The 12355-nt window shown below is 38.2% G+C and overlaps 1 protein-coding gene across 1 annotated transcript; it reads right to left on the bottom strand.

Moving 5' to 3' along the window:
* Positions 1–2623: 2623 nt before the first annotated feature.
* LOC121787551 (E3 ubiquitin-protein ligase RHF2A-like) lies at positions 2624–6294 on the bottom strand. The gene is made up of 9 exons (XM_042186323.1): positions 5937–6294; positions 5378–5524; positions 5255–5301; positions 4360–4422; positions 4148–4256; positions 3708–4048; positions 3504–3611; positions 3047–3388; positions 2624–2956 (listed from the first exon to the last, which is right to left on the bottom strand). Exons 1-8 carry the CDS (start codon positions 5940–5942, stop codon positions 3097–3099), a joined length of 1113 nt encoding a protein of 370 aa, XP_042042257.1. The 5' UTR covers positions 5943–6294; the 3' UTR covers positions 2624–2956; positions 3047–3096.
* Between the last annotated feature and the right edge of the window lie 6061 nt (positions 6295–12355).

Below are 12355 nucleotides of genomic sequence, written 5' to 3'. Positions count from 1 at the left end.
ATCGCTATCTCGACGCTGGCTCGTCTCGCCGAGAAGAGTCCGAGCCCGCATCGAGATGGCTTTGCAGATGCTCTTAGGAGCTCAACAGTGGACAAAATCATTGAGAAATGAAATATTTATGGGAAGTATATATATATGTTAGGATCTTAATTAAATTACTAAGAAAGATAACAATTTTTTACTTTTTTTTTATTTTAGTACACTTCTATTTCAACTTATCATAACATATAGTATGATATATCTACCCCTCAAAAAACATATGCCTAGCAAATATATTGATACAATCAAAACTAATTAATCATTCTCTACAAAATATATAATCACTTCATTTTGTAATATATCGTGTCATCATTACATCTCCAAGTCATAATCAACTAACTCTTGCCTCATCAAATTAATTAAGTATTAAAAAACATTATGTTCTATTGGCGTGACCGACAGTTTTTTTTGTTTTATTTTGATAAATGTAGCCTCCTACAAAGTGCTAAATTAGGTTGTAAAACGTGTTATTGTTATTTTAAAATAGTGCTTATTTTAAATTATTTGTCAATTATACTTTGTTACTAGTTCAAAAATTTTCCAGCATTTTAATTTTGATTGATATCATATTTTTTTAGAGGGACGACTCGAGAGACTTGATTGCTCAATAATGCCCTCTTGCAATTAATACTACAAATACAATATAAGATTAGGTGATGAAATATGAACCACAATATAAGATTTGGTGATCAAATTTTCCATAAAGTATAGCTCGAGGCTGTCGGTGCCGAATGGGGTTCAAATCATCTTCATTTCATATTTTGATATATAAAATTTAATTATATGTATAAAAAACATGTACATAAATGCACATGTGGACCATCAATATAATTATTCCAATCCCATGGAGTTTAATAGTAATTTAATCTTATTTTTCACGAGCTATGTTGCTTCAATCATTTTACAGTATAATATAAATCCACTCTCTTTATTGAGTGTGTAGGGAATATGTTGTTATTTCTTGATATTAGTAAAACTTTTTAATTGAGTAATAAAGTAACATGGAGTAGTAATTAATTAATAATGTGGCTTGATTATTTAATCTAAGATCATTCAAATAAAAATTCAAAAGAAAGTTTGAAATTAAATAGTAAAAGCTAAAATTAGTCAAGTGCTTTTCACTAAGCATATGGACTTATAACTGATGGCATTCCCATTTGAATTCAAATAATGTTGGGAATCAAACTTATTAACTGAAGTATATTTAAATTTGGAATTGAAGGCCATATTAATACACCTTTTAAAAGTATTTTTAGGAATTTTCTTTATGTTCTCATTTGAAATTGAAACCCATCGGCCAAATTCTCTCAAATCAAATTAATTCTCAATTCGAATACAACTTGAATTTTCTTTCATTTGTGAGAATGGCTCCACAAGTTGGCGAGTTTGTTTTAATAAAAATCGTTCAAATTCAAATGTGATGATAAGAGAAATTTTTTTCCAAAAGAAATTCACAACTACTTATAAGTTATAAATACAATTTAAATATATATAATTATGTTTAGTAAAAGCTTAATTTGCTCTTCCCTTCTCGTTGGTTTGTTTTTTTGTTGTGTGATCTCGTTTGTTCTATGTATATGATGTTGCTAATTTGGTTTGTTTGGATTTTATCCATTCTACTGGTGTCTTACCTCGGATCTTCAAGAAGGCTTTGAGCTTTGTATATATTTTTTTTGTATAAAAGAGAAAAGTTTAATTTAAAAGCCATCAATAGATATTTATGCATGTGAATGGATCTACTTTGTACTACCTCTAACACATATTGACCCACTCAGTACGGAAAGGAGCCCATTACCATAAAACATGTTCCATAATCAACTTTATATACATAATGTCATTTCCAAATATTTAGTTTTAATCTATTCATTCACTAATTCATTAGAGCATCCACAGTAGTGCTCTTTACAAGAACAAACGTCGTGCTGACGGCATGGCAAGAGCCATGCCCACCATTGCACTCTTGCCGTCGGCACGGACGTGCTCTTGCAGAAGAGCATTGTCGTGCCGACGGCAAGAGCACGAGCAACCAACATGGCATACTCTGGTTGGCCGTTGGTTTATAGTTTTTTTTAATTCAAAAAAATCTGAATAATTCAGATTTAATAATAAAAAATATTTTCACACTTCCATTAATATATATCGTTTTTTCCACACTGTTAATTTATTTTTTTCATTATTTTTATCCCAAAATTCACACCTTCGTCTATAAATACCCCTCATTTCAACTCAAAAAAATCACACTACGCCAAACAACTCTCACGATCTCAATTTTAGGATTTTAATTATGTAATTTTTTTTTTTTTTGTAATTTGTAATAATAATTCGGGTATTTTGAATGCATTTTAATATGTGGAAAATGTTCTTAGTAATTGAAGTATTTAAATTGAATAATAGAATGGTGGAACCCTTGAGCATGCTCTTGACAAGAGCATGAACGGACGTGGATGCTCTTATGGTAGCTTTGCTACTTGGACATGATAAATAAAAACAAATAGTGCTTTCATTTTTTTTATGAAATAGAAATACCACCAACCGACAAATAGTGTTTCCACTAATTTTGGTATAGAGGTAGTAAAGCCCAGGCTCACAAGTCAAGACTAATCATATATAATATCGAACTCTATCTACCCAATCGAACAATATTTATAAAACTTACATAGATAGGGTGAGTGTTGCAAGTTCCATGCATCAATTCAAATGGAGAAATAAGAAAGCAAAGCATCCACTACACTATCTCTGCCCAAATCTATCTCCCAAAGTCACATTGCAAGATTTATGTTCAGATAAAGATTTTATGGTAAACAAAGCTTAACAAGTTGCCTTCCTTTCCTGTTTCTGTTCTTCACTCTGGTTGTGGATCGAACAACGAGTACCATTCACTATCTGATCCTCGGCATGTCATATTTGGATCATATACCTGGATTGCCAAGCAAAAGAACGATAATCGAAAAAAAGTAACCAAATATCAAAAGATCAAGATTACTTATCAGGCCACTCAACAACACACCTTCAAAGATGAAATGCTGAGGATGGACGCCCCTTAGCAATATTATAAACTTAACTTGATACTGAACTTGCAGCAACGGAAGCAGAGTTTTTTCCATTCAATGACGTATCACTGGGAGTATCCCTACTGTTGTTGCTTGGTCCAGCGCCCGAAGAACTTTCTGCACTATTTGTTTCTGGCACATGACTATCGTTATCTCTACTTTCGAGACGTTCCATCATGCGGGATACAGTAGCATTCACCTCCTTCCTGACTTCCGAACCAATATCTGCCATGGAAGAGCTTCGAGAAAACAGCTTCTCTTTCCATTCCTTAGTACTATTTGAAATGGACTCCTTGTATCTAAACATAATTGAATTGACAACACTCAGAACTCAGAAGGCTTAAAGTCTTAAACCATAATAACTAAGCACAAGAAGAAGATTAAATAATGATTAAAATTAAAACCAACTCATACTTCGTTGACATAGAACTAAATCGAGACTTCCAGGAATTTGAAATGGACGGTAACTCAGATGGTCCAGCTCTGTCTTGATTTGGCAAGGACGACTGGCTTACATAGTTTCTAAGTGGACATACATAAAGTGAGTTGAAAGTTGATATAAGAAATCATTTAGAACAACCACCATATAATAGATAGAAAAACTATATATAGTAGTACCTATTATCATTTGATGATCCTGGGGCAGAAGTCGGCACCACTAAAGGTCTGGATAATAAAGCTGAATTTTGATTGCTTCCGATGTTATTTATGGATGCAACTGATAGTGATGGGTTAGTTTCAGCTGCTGCAATTGGCTCAGTTCCTTCTCCACCAGAACCAGCAGAAGATCCAGGAGGATGACCTGAGTATACAACAAACTGTGGACGGGCATGAGCAGAAGAACGGCTCCTTGAGCCATCCCTCCGAGAAACTCGGTGAGTTCTACCAATTGCAGCAGCAGCTGCCAAATGTTGGATAATCCGCTCCTGAAGTTCAGCATCATTAATTCCAGCTGGTAACTGCATATGGCCAGAAGAGTTGTGAAACACTAACACAACATTAAATATCAGGGGCATTGGAGTAATTTTCAAAGGTAACTACAAATATTGATAGCATACATGCTGCAATTCAAAATCTCCGAGAGTCGGATGACGAAATATTGTTGTATTCCTTGATGGAGTGAGCCTAAAACTTCTTTCACGTTCTACAGCCTCAAGTAATTCTTGACTGCCATTAAATAGAAAAGGTACATCAACCCAAATCAAGAAACAACAGAACTGAACAAGAGTTTTGGATTTAAATCAATAGAAGGTCAACTTCAGAAACATACTTTGCAGGATCCTTCAGACTGACACTTTGCCAGCACATTGGACAATTGGAGCTTCTTTGGCACCTACTCCACCAATAGAAGGAAAGATAAGTGTATATTTCAGTCTTCCTCAAACACTAGTTACACTACCAAAATAACTTTAACATGAGGCTTCCTAACTTTTGGCCTCACAATACTGTGTTTTAGTTTAGATTATACAAGATTTAGCCAACAAAATGTACAAACTAATTAGACCCATAGAATAGCAATTACATAGCAACGTTTCAACTGTTGTAAAATTATTGTTGAGCTTGAAGCTAAATTTAAAATAAAATGAAAATATAGAAAGGAAACAATTGCTGGATGATTGTCAATCAGCTCTGGTAGAGTATAATTACTGGTAATGAAAGACTGGGACTAGAAACTTTGCGAACCAGATCAGCAAATTCAGTACTCATTTGCTACCCCTGTCTGATTGGGATGGGTTTCAGATACAACTAAGACAGCAATTGAGGCAGTGTCTCATAAAGAATTACCTAAGAGTTTCTAAAATCTATCTAGACCATCTTCTACCTGCTATAATAACTTTTTCTCTTAAGTTCTCAACCAACAGAGGATGTAGGTTAGTGCCAAAATTAACACACAAACATATTGGTACTACCACCAAACCGAAGTAAGGGTCACAACATTGCTAGTCATAAGTGTTACTTATAAGTCATGAATAACGGCTATACTATACAACTGACTTAGGCAGTCTATATAACGTTGTTAGTATGATTCATTTTGACATCTTAAGTGAAACATGAAATACCAAATAAATGATGTTACGTTGAGCATGAAGTAGCAAATAGAACTAGAACAATCCTATAGATTGAGACAAAGCATGAGCTGAAAATTCAAACGGGGTGACACATACCATTCAAGAATGCACTGAAGATGGAACTCATGCTTGCAACTTGTCACCTGCATAAGATTATCAAACAGATTCACAGATAGCAACAATGGATATGCAAATGCAAATACCACATCAACACTTCACCGCCATAGGATCACTATCAGTAAACCCCTCGAGGCATATGCTACAAGCATCATCACAAGACTCCTGTATCCCTCCCTCGACAAAAGCCGCAGCTGATGTCATGTGAGCCTCTGCCTTCTTAGCCTCATCCATCCCCGGAACTTTACCCTAAAAACACAAACAAATCAGAGAGCAAAATGCATTAGAGTCAGTTCATTTATCACATCACTACCAATAGACCGTTTTTTTCCTTATTTTAGGCAAATATACTAGGCGAGAAAACTGAAACTTCATAACTAAAACACACGCACAAATGTTTGGGCATCTCCTCCATAACTATCCCCAAAAAATCAATCAATAATCAGGCAACAGTCGAATTATGTGATTGCATCAGAAGAATGACCAAAATTCAATGAATTAATAATGAAACGTATCATTAATCATAAAAAACTAGCCGAAATTCTTCAACATCCACCGGAATTGGATGATCGAACATCATACATTCACTATCCGATCGTACAAATACGAGCACTATCAATTTTCCAAAAAGAATCGAGCAAATTAATCATTAATCATTTACCTCCATAATATAGAGAAATTTTCCAGAAACAAAAAAAGAGAAGAATCAACAGACGGTTGTCAAAAATAGGAGAACAATCTCATAAAATTCCGAAAAGTTGAAAGCAGATTTCCCTCCAAATATGAAATTAACGCAGAGGTCGCATTCAGGGAAACCTCGAGAGACAAAGAAGGAGAGAGAAACAAAGAGATGTGACGAAATCGTGTATTAATGAAGATATTAAATTGTTTATTGCAGAGAAGGAAAAATGGTTATTAAATTAAATGAAATTAAATGTGAAGTATGAATGCTGGGTTTGGATTTGGTGGCAAATTCAATAATTCAATTGAAACTTTAATCTAAAACGTTTGATTAGTGATAGAATATTTGCAAATTCATGCCGTATTCTTTATCCAATAAAAAAAATTTGATTTTGATATATTGTTTAACTGGAATAATTTTATTCTTTCATGATTGAATACTTTGTTTTTTTAATATATAAAGTCTTGTTACTAGCAGTCCATATATATTCACTTCAGCCCAACTCAAATGGGCCAATGAATATGGAAATACATCGCCCAATTCTCATTTTTCTCCAATAATTTATTATTTTCTTTGATCATGAAACCTCAACTTTGATAAAGAATATACATTTCTTCTAGTGTTTGATTAGTTTCAAGATACGTGATTTCATGGCATGTCAAATGTCATGCGACTAAACTAAAATTTTTGTTTTCATTTTATATACTTTACTTTTAATTTTATTTTTTTAATGTAAAAATCATGGATTAAATATGCCCGGTCAATGAATTTTGACCAAATAATAAATGTGACGAGACATTTAATTTTGTGAAATTAAATGACATAGCGTCGATCTACATTTTACGTAGATAAATGTAGTATATTCACTTTCTCAAATCCGATTTCCGGTGAGTGAGAAATAGTGGATTAAAGTTGGGCATAATTAGCTTTTAATTAAAGCTTGGAGTTGGAGCTTAGGGAATAATTAACTAGTGTTAATTATCCCACATTGGAGGATTAACACATCTTTTAATGTGTATAAATTAAGTGACTTTATGTTACTTAATAATTATAGTGGACCAAGATGGGTGAAAGAGCCCACACGCGCGCGCCGCCGCCCGCCCGAGCCCGCGGGCCCGAGCCCGATCTTGATCTTGATCTTGGATCTTGGATCTTGGCAATTGGGCTTGGTGCTTGGCCCAAACTATTCTTTTTAGACCACCGTCGAGTCAGCAATCCAAGTGGCTTGACACGTCGTCAAGCGAGGCACAGTCACGGCTGCCACGTGAGAAATCCACACGCGAATGGTACACTCATGCCACACGCTTGTAACCGCCGTCGGTTACGAATCTGCCATGATGAGCCTTCATGGCTTGGTTGACCCTGCATGGTGGCTTGGCCTATAAATAGGCTAGCCATTCCACTGCATTAGTATAACACATACAAGCATTCTCTGCATAAGTTCTCTCCCTCTCTCTGCATTGTCCTTCTGTCGAAGCTCTGCCCTCTCCTCTATCCAGTTCGTCGGAGCTCTGCTGATTGCGGTGCTGCATCAAAAGAGACGTAGCCGTTTTACCTTTGGGGACGACACGCCAAACCGAGAGCACTACCGGGGCGTATCTCGTCTTGCGGGAAGAGGCCTCCTCGACTCGGCTATCATACCATACTGGTTTAGTTGCTTCATTTTTTAAGTTGTTATTTCAGTTCAGTTCTTTCTTCTGTATTCCTTCTTTTGGGTTGTATTACGCCCGGTTTTGCTATCTTGTAATCCAGAAACCAACAATCGCAAGACGAGATATAACTTGCATTTGAAGGAATTTGGACTCTAAACTGAACCTAAAAACTTTCGAAACACTTAATACCTTTGCTGGAGATGTCGACTGATTCCAACACCGCCGCTGCCACCTCCGTCGCTGCCATTCCCTCCACCATGGCGACCACTGGACCGGTCAACACTTCATCGATTCCGTCGATGATGCCAACCCCTGTGTTCTATCCATCTTCATCAACAACCCCTTGAGTGTATGTTAACACCCATGGGCTCACTGGCGGATCCACCTCGAGTGGAACAGTTGGTTCCACTTTTAGTGGTTCCTTCGGATCCTTTAATGGATCGAGTGCTGGGGCCTTCGGGTCTCACACGGGTGCTGGCTCCTTCTGGACCAACACGGGTATTGGCTCCTCCGGGACCAATATGAACATGACGGGCTCTATGCCCGACATGACCATGGCTGGCTCTATGCCCAACATGAATGGTGGGGGCTCTATGCCCAACCATGTTGTTGGCTCCTTCGGGGGCAACGGAATTGGTTCCTTCCATGGACCAAGTTCGGCACCTTTGGCACCAAGAATGATGCCACCTGCCGAGAAACCACCCAAGTTTGGAGGATCTGACTTCAAGAGGTGGTACCAAAAGATGTTGTTCTACTTGACAACATTGGGCGTCGCCAACTTCCTCACGGAGAACGAGCCGCCCGTGCCAAGTGACCAAGAGACTAGGCTCGAAGTCATGGCGGACTATGAGGCTTGGAGGAAAGGAGATTATCTTTGTAAAAATTTCATTCTAAGGGCTTTAGATGATAGTTTGTACAATGTATACTCCAATGTAACCACATCTAAACAAATGTGGGAAAGCCTAGAAAAGAAATATAGCATAGATAATGCTGCAGGGACTGAACAAGTTGTAGCATCCAAATTTATGGACTACAAGATGGTCGACTCTCGACCCATCATGGAGCAAGTCCAAGAGCTCCAAATGATCATCCACGCATTAGTGGCTGAAGGGATGACCTTGCCCGACAAATTCCTAAGGTGCACGATCATTGACAAACTTCCTCCTAGTTGGAAGGACTTCAAGAGCTATCTTAAGCACAAGCGAAAGCAGATGACCCTTGAAGACTTGATCGTGAAGTTGCGCATTGAGGATGATGTGCGCAAAAGCGACCAAAAGGCTAAGGGCTTCACCCCAAATGAAGCCAAAGCCAATCTGTTGGAGCAGGGCGGTCCCTCCAACAAACGCCCTCGCCCAAACCGTCCAAATGACAAAGGGAAGGGAAAGCAGCCTTCAAAGAAGTTTGAAGGCGACTGCTACAAATGTGGCAAACAAGGCCACTTTGCTAAAGACTGCCGCAGCAAGAAGAAGAAGCCGGCTGCCCACGTCGTTGAGAAGGAGTTCAAAGACTGGGATGAAAACGACCTCATTGTTGTGGTCACTGAAGAGGTTAACCTTGTTGATAACAAGGGTGGCAGGTACATCGACACCGGCGCTACTGCTCATGTCTGCTCAGATAGGAGCAAGTTTGCCTCCTACACTGCTGCTGAAGGGAGGAAAATCAACATGGGGAATCAAGCATCGTCCGAAGTCCTCGGCGTTGGTAACGTGATTCTCATGATGACGTCTGGCGTCACGATCACTTTGAAGGATGTGCTGCATGTCCCGGACATCCGCAAGAACCTAGTGTCAGGATCAATACTAGTTAATAAGGGGTTTAAACTTGTATTTGAGTCTGATAGGTTTACTTTGTATAAGTTTGGAAAATCCCTCGGAAAAGGTTATGTAACCGATGGGCTTTTCAAGCTTAGTGTGGCAACTCGCAGTGTTGCAAAGCCTTTGGCTAATAAAAATAAAGCATCTACTTCCTCTTACTTGACTGAGTGTTCAAATTTGTGGCATTGTAGATTGGGACATGTAAATTCAAAAGCCATTAAAAGATTAGTAAATTTAGATTTACTAAAGGCTAATGAATTGGATATCCAAGATAAATGTTAAATTTGTCTTGAAGCAAAAATGACTAAGTTGCCGTTTCACTCGGTTGAACGAAGCACAAAACCCCTTGAATTAATTCACACGGACGTATGTGATTTAAAGATGGTGCAAACTAGAGGTGGTAAAAAGTACTTTATCACTTTCATAGATGATTGCACAAGGTATTGCTACATTTATCTTTTAAGAAGTAAAGATGAAGCAATAGAAGCATTCAAAAATTATAAGAACGAAGTTGAGAATCAACTTGGTTGTAAAATCAAAACGATTCGAAGTGATAGAGGAGGGTAATATGTAGCCCCGTTTGAGGAATTATGCAACGAAAGTGGTATAATCCATCAAACGACTGCACCATATTCACCACAATCTAATGGTGTTGCAGAACGCAAAAATCGAACTCTAAAAGATATGATGATTACCACATAACATGTGGGGGGAAGCTGTTTTGACAGCCAACTATATCTTGAATAAGATCCCTCTCAAAGGAAAAGATGTCACTCCTTATGAGTTGTGGAAGGGAAGGAAGCCATCCTACAAATACTTCTAAGTGTGGGGGTGTTTGGCAAAGGTGATGGTTCCTCCGCCCAAAAAAGTTACAATCGGACCTAAGACGGTTGATTGCATCTTCATTGGATATGCACTTAACAGTAGTGCATATCGATTTGTTGTTCACAAGTCTGAAATATCGACTATCACAGTAGGAACAACAATTGAGTCGATGAATGCTGTATTTCTCGAAAATACATTTCCTTGCAAAGACAAGGAAAAAGTCTCAACCAATTCTGAGACAAGAATTGAAGAAGCCACTAGTTCTAAACCAGTGGAAGAAGAAGCCACTAGTTCTAAATCAGCGGATGCGGAACCTGAATCGCGCAAACGTGCAAGGCCCGATCCAAAAGATACAGTACTAAGACGTGGTAATAGAGTCAGAACACCAAAAACTTTTGGTCCTGACTACATTGCTTTCATGTTGGATGAAGAACCAACATCGATAAAAGTAGCCTTTGCTGGCCCAGACGGACTGCATTGGAGAGAAGCTGTTCAAAGCGAAATTGATTCAATTTTGCTAAACCACACTTGGGTGTTGGTAGATCTACCTGAAGGTGCAAAACCTCTAGGTTTCAAATGGGTACTTAAAAGGAAATTTAAGGCCGATGGAACAGTGGATAAGTATAAAGCCCGATTAGTAGTAAAGAGTTTTAAACAAAAGGAAGGACATGACTTCTTCGATACCTATTCACCTGTAACAAGGATTACATCTATCCGAGTGCTTCTCGCTATTGCTGCATTGCACAATCTTGAGATTCATCAAATGGATGTAAAGACCGCGTTTCTAAATGGTGAACTAGAAGATGAAATCTATATGGAACAACCCGAAGGGTTTGTAGTACCTGGACAAGAGAAAAAGGTATGCAAGCTAGTAAAATCTCTATATGGATTGAAACAAGCGTCATTGCAGTGGCACTTGAAGTTTGATAATGTGATGTTATCAAATGGGTTTAAAATCAACGAGTGCGACAAATGTGTCTACATCAAGAGCACTAATAACGGCCATGTTATAGTGTGTCTATACTTTGATGATATGTTAATCTTGGGTAGTAACACTCAAGTAATTAACGATACAAAGGCCATGTTAAAGAGAAACTTTGACATGAAAGACATGGGTCTAGCCGATGTAATTCTTGGAATGAAGATTCTAAGAACGTCTGATGGAATCATCTTAACACAATCACATTATGTTGAGAAGATATTGAATAAATTCAAAGCCTATGATGGCGCGCCGGTTAAGACTCCAATTGAACTCGACGTTCACTTGAGCAAGAACAAAGGCGAGCCCGTTGCTCAAGAAGAGTATGCACGGGTGATCGGATGCATTATGTACTTGACTAATTGCACTCGACCTGACATTGCTTGTGCCGTGAACAAGCTGAGTCGTTACACGAGCAATCCAAGCAAAGAGCATTGGAGAGCTCTTGTGAGGGTTTTGAGATATTTAAAACATACTCAAAATCTTGGGCTACACTTCTCGAGATACCCCCGGTACTTGAAGGGTACTGTGATGCCAACTGGATATCCGATAATAGAGACTCACTTTCAACAAGTGGATACGTCTTTACTATTGGGGGTAGAGCTGTATCGTGGAAATCCACAAAACAGACATGTATAGCCCGATCAACAATGGAATCAGAGTTCATTGCCTTAGATAAGGCTGGTGAGGAAGCCGAGTGGCTTAAGAACTTCCTTGAAGACATTCCATGTTGGTCTAAGCCAGTGCCACCAGTGCTAATCCACTGCGATAGCCAAGCGGCTATTGGAAGGGCAAACAATGGTTTCTATAATGGTAAGTCTCGACATATACGTCGACGACATAACACCGTGAGACATTTGATCACAACAGGGGTGATTACAATTGACTATGTGAAGTCAATAGATAATCTAGCGGATCCGCTAACCAAAGGGTTAAACCGTGATCAAATGAACAAGTTGCTAGAGGGAATGGGTTTGAAATCCACAAACTAAAGAACTATTATATTGGTAACCCAACCATGATGACTGGAGATCCCAAGAACTTGGTTCAAAGGGACAACTAAGCTATGAGAGTTCATGAGAAACACTCAACTATATCTATTCCCTAGAGAGCAATAGAGTGTTAGAG

This window comes from Salvia splendens, chromosome 22 (genome assembly GCF_004379255.2).
Source record: "Salvia splendens isolate huo1 chromosome 22, SspV2, whole genome shotgun sequence".
NCBI lineage: Eukaryota > Viridiplantae > Streptophyta > Magnoliopsida > Lamiales > Lamiaceae > Salvia > Salvia splendens.
This window is presented reverse-complemented; position numbering and strand designations above follow the sequence as displayed.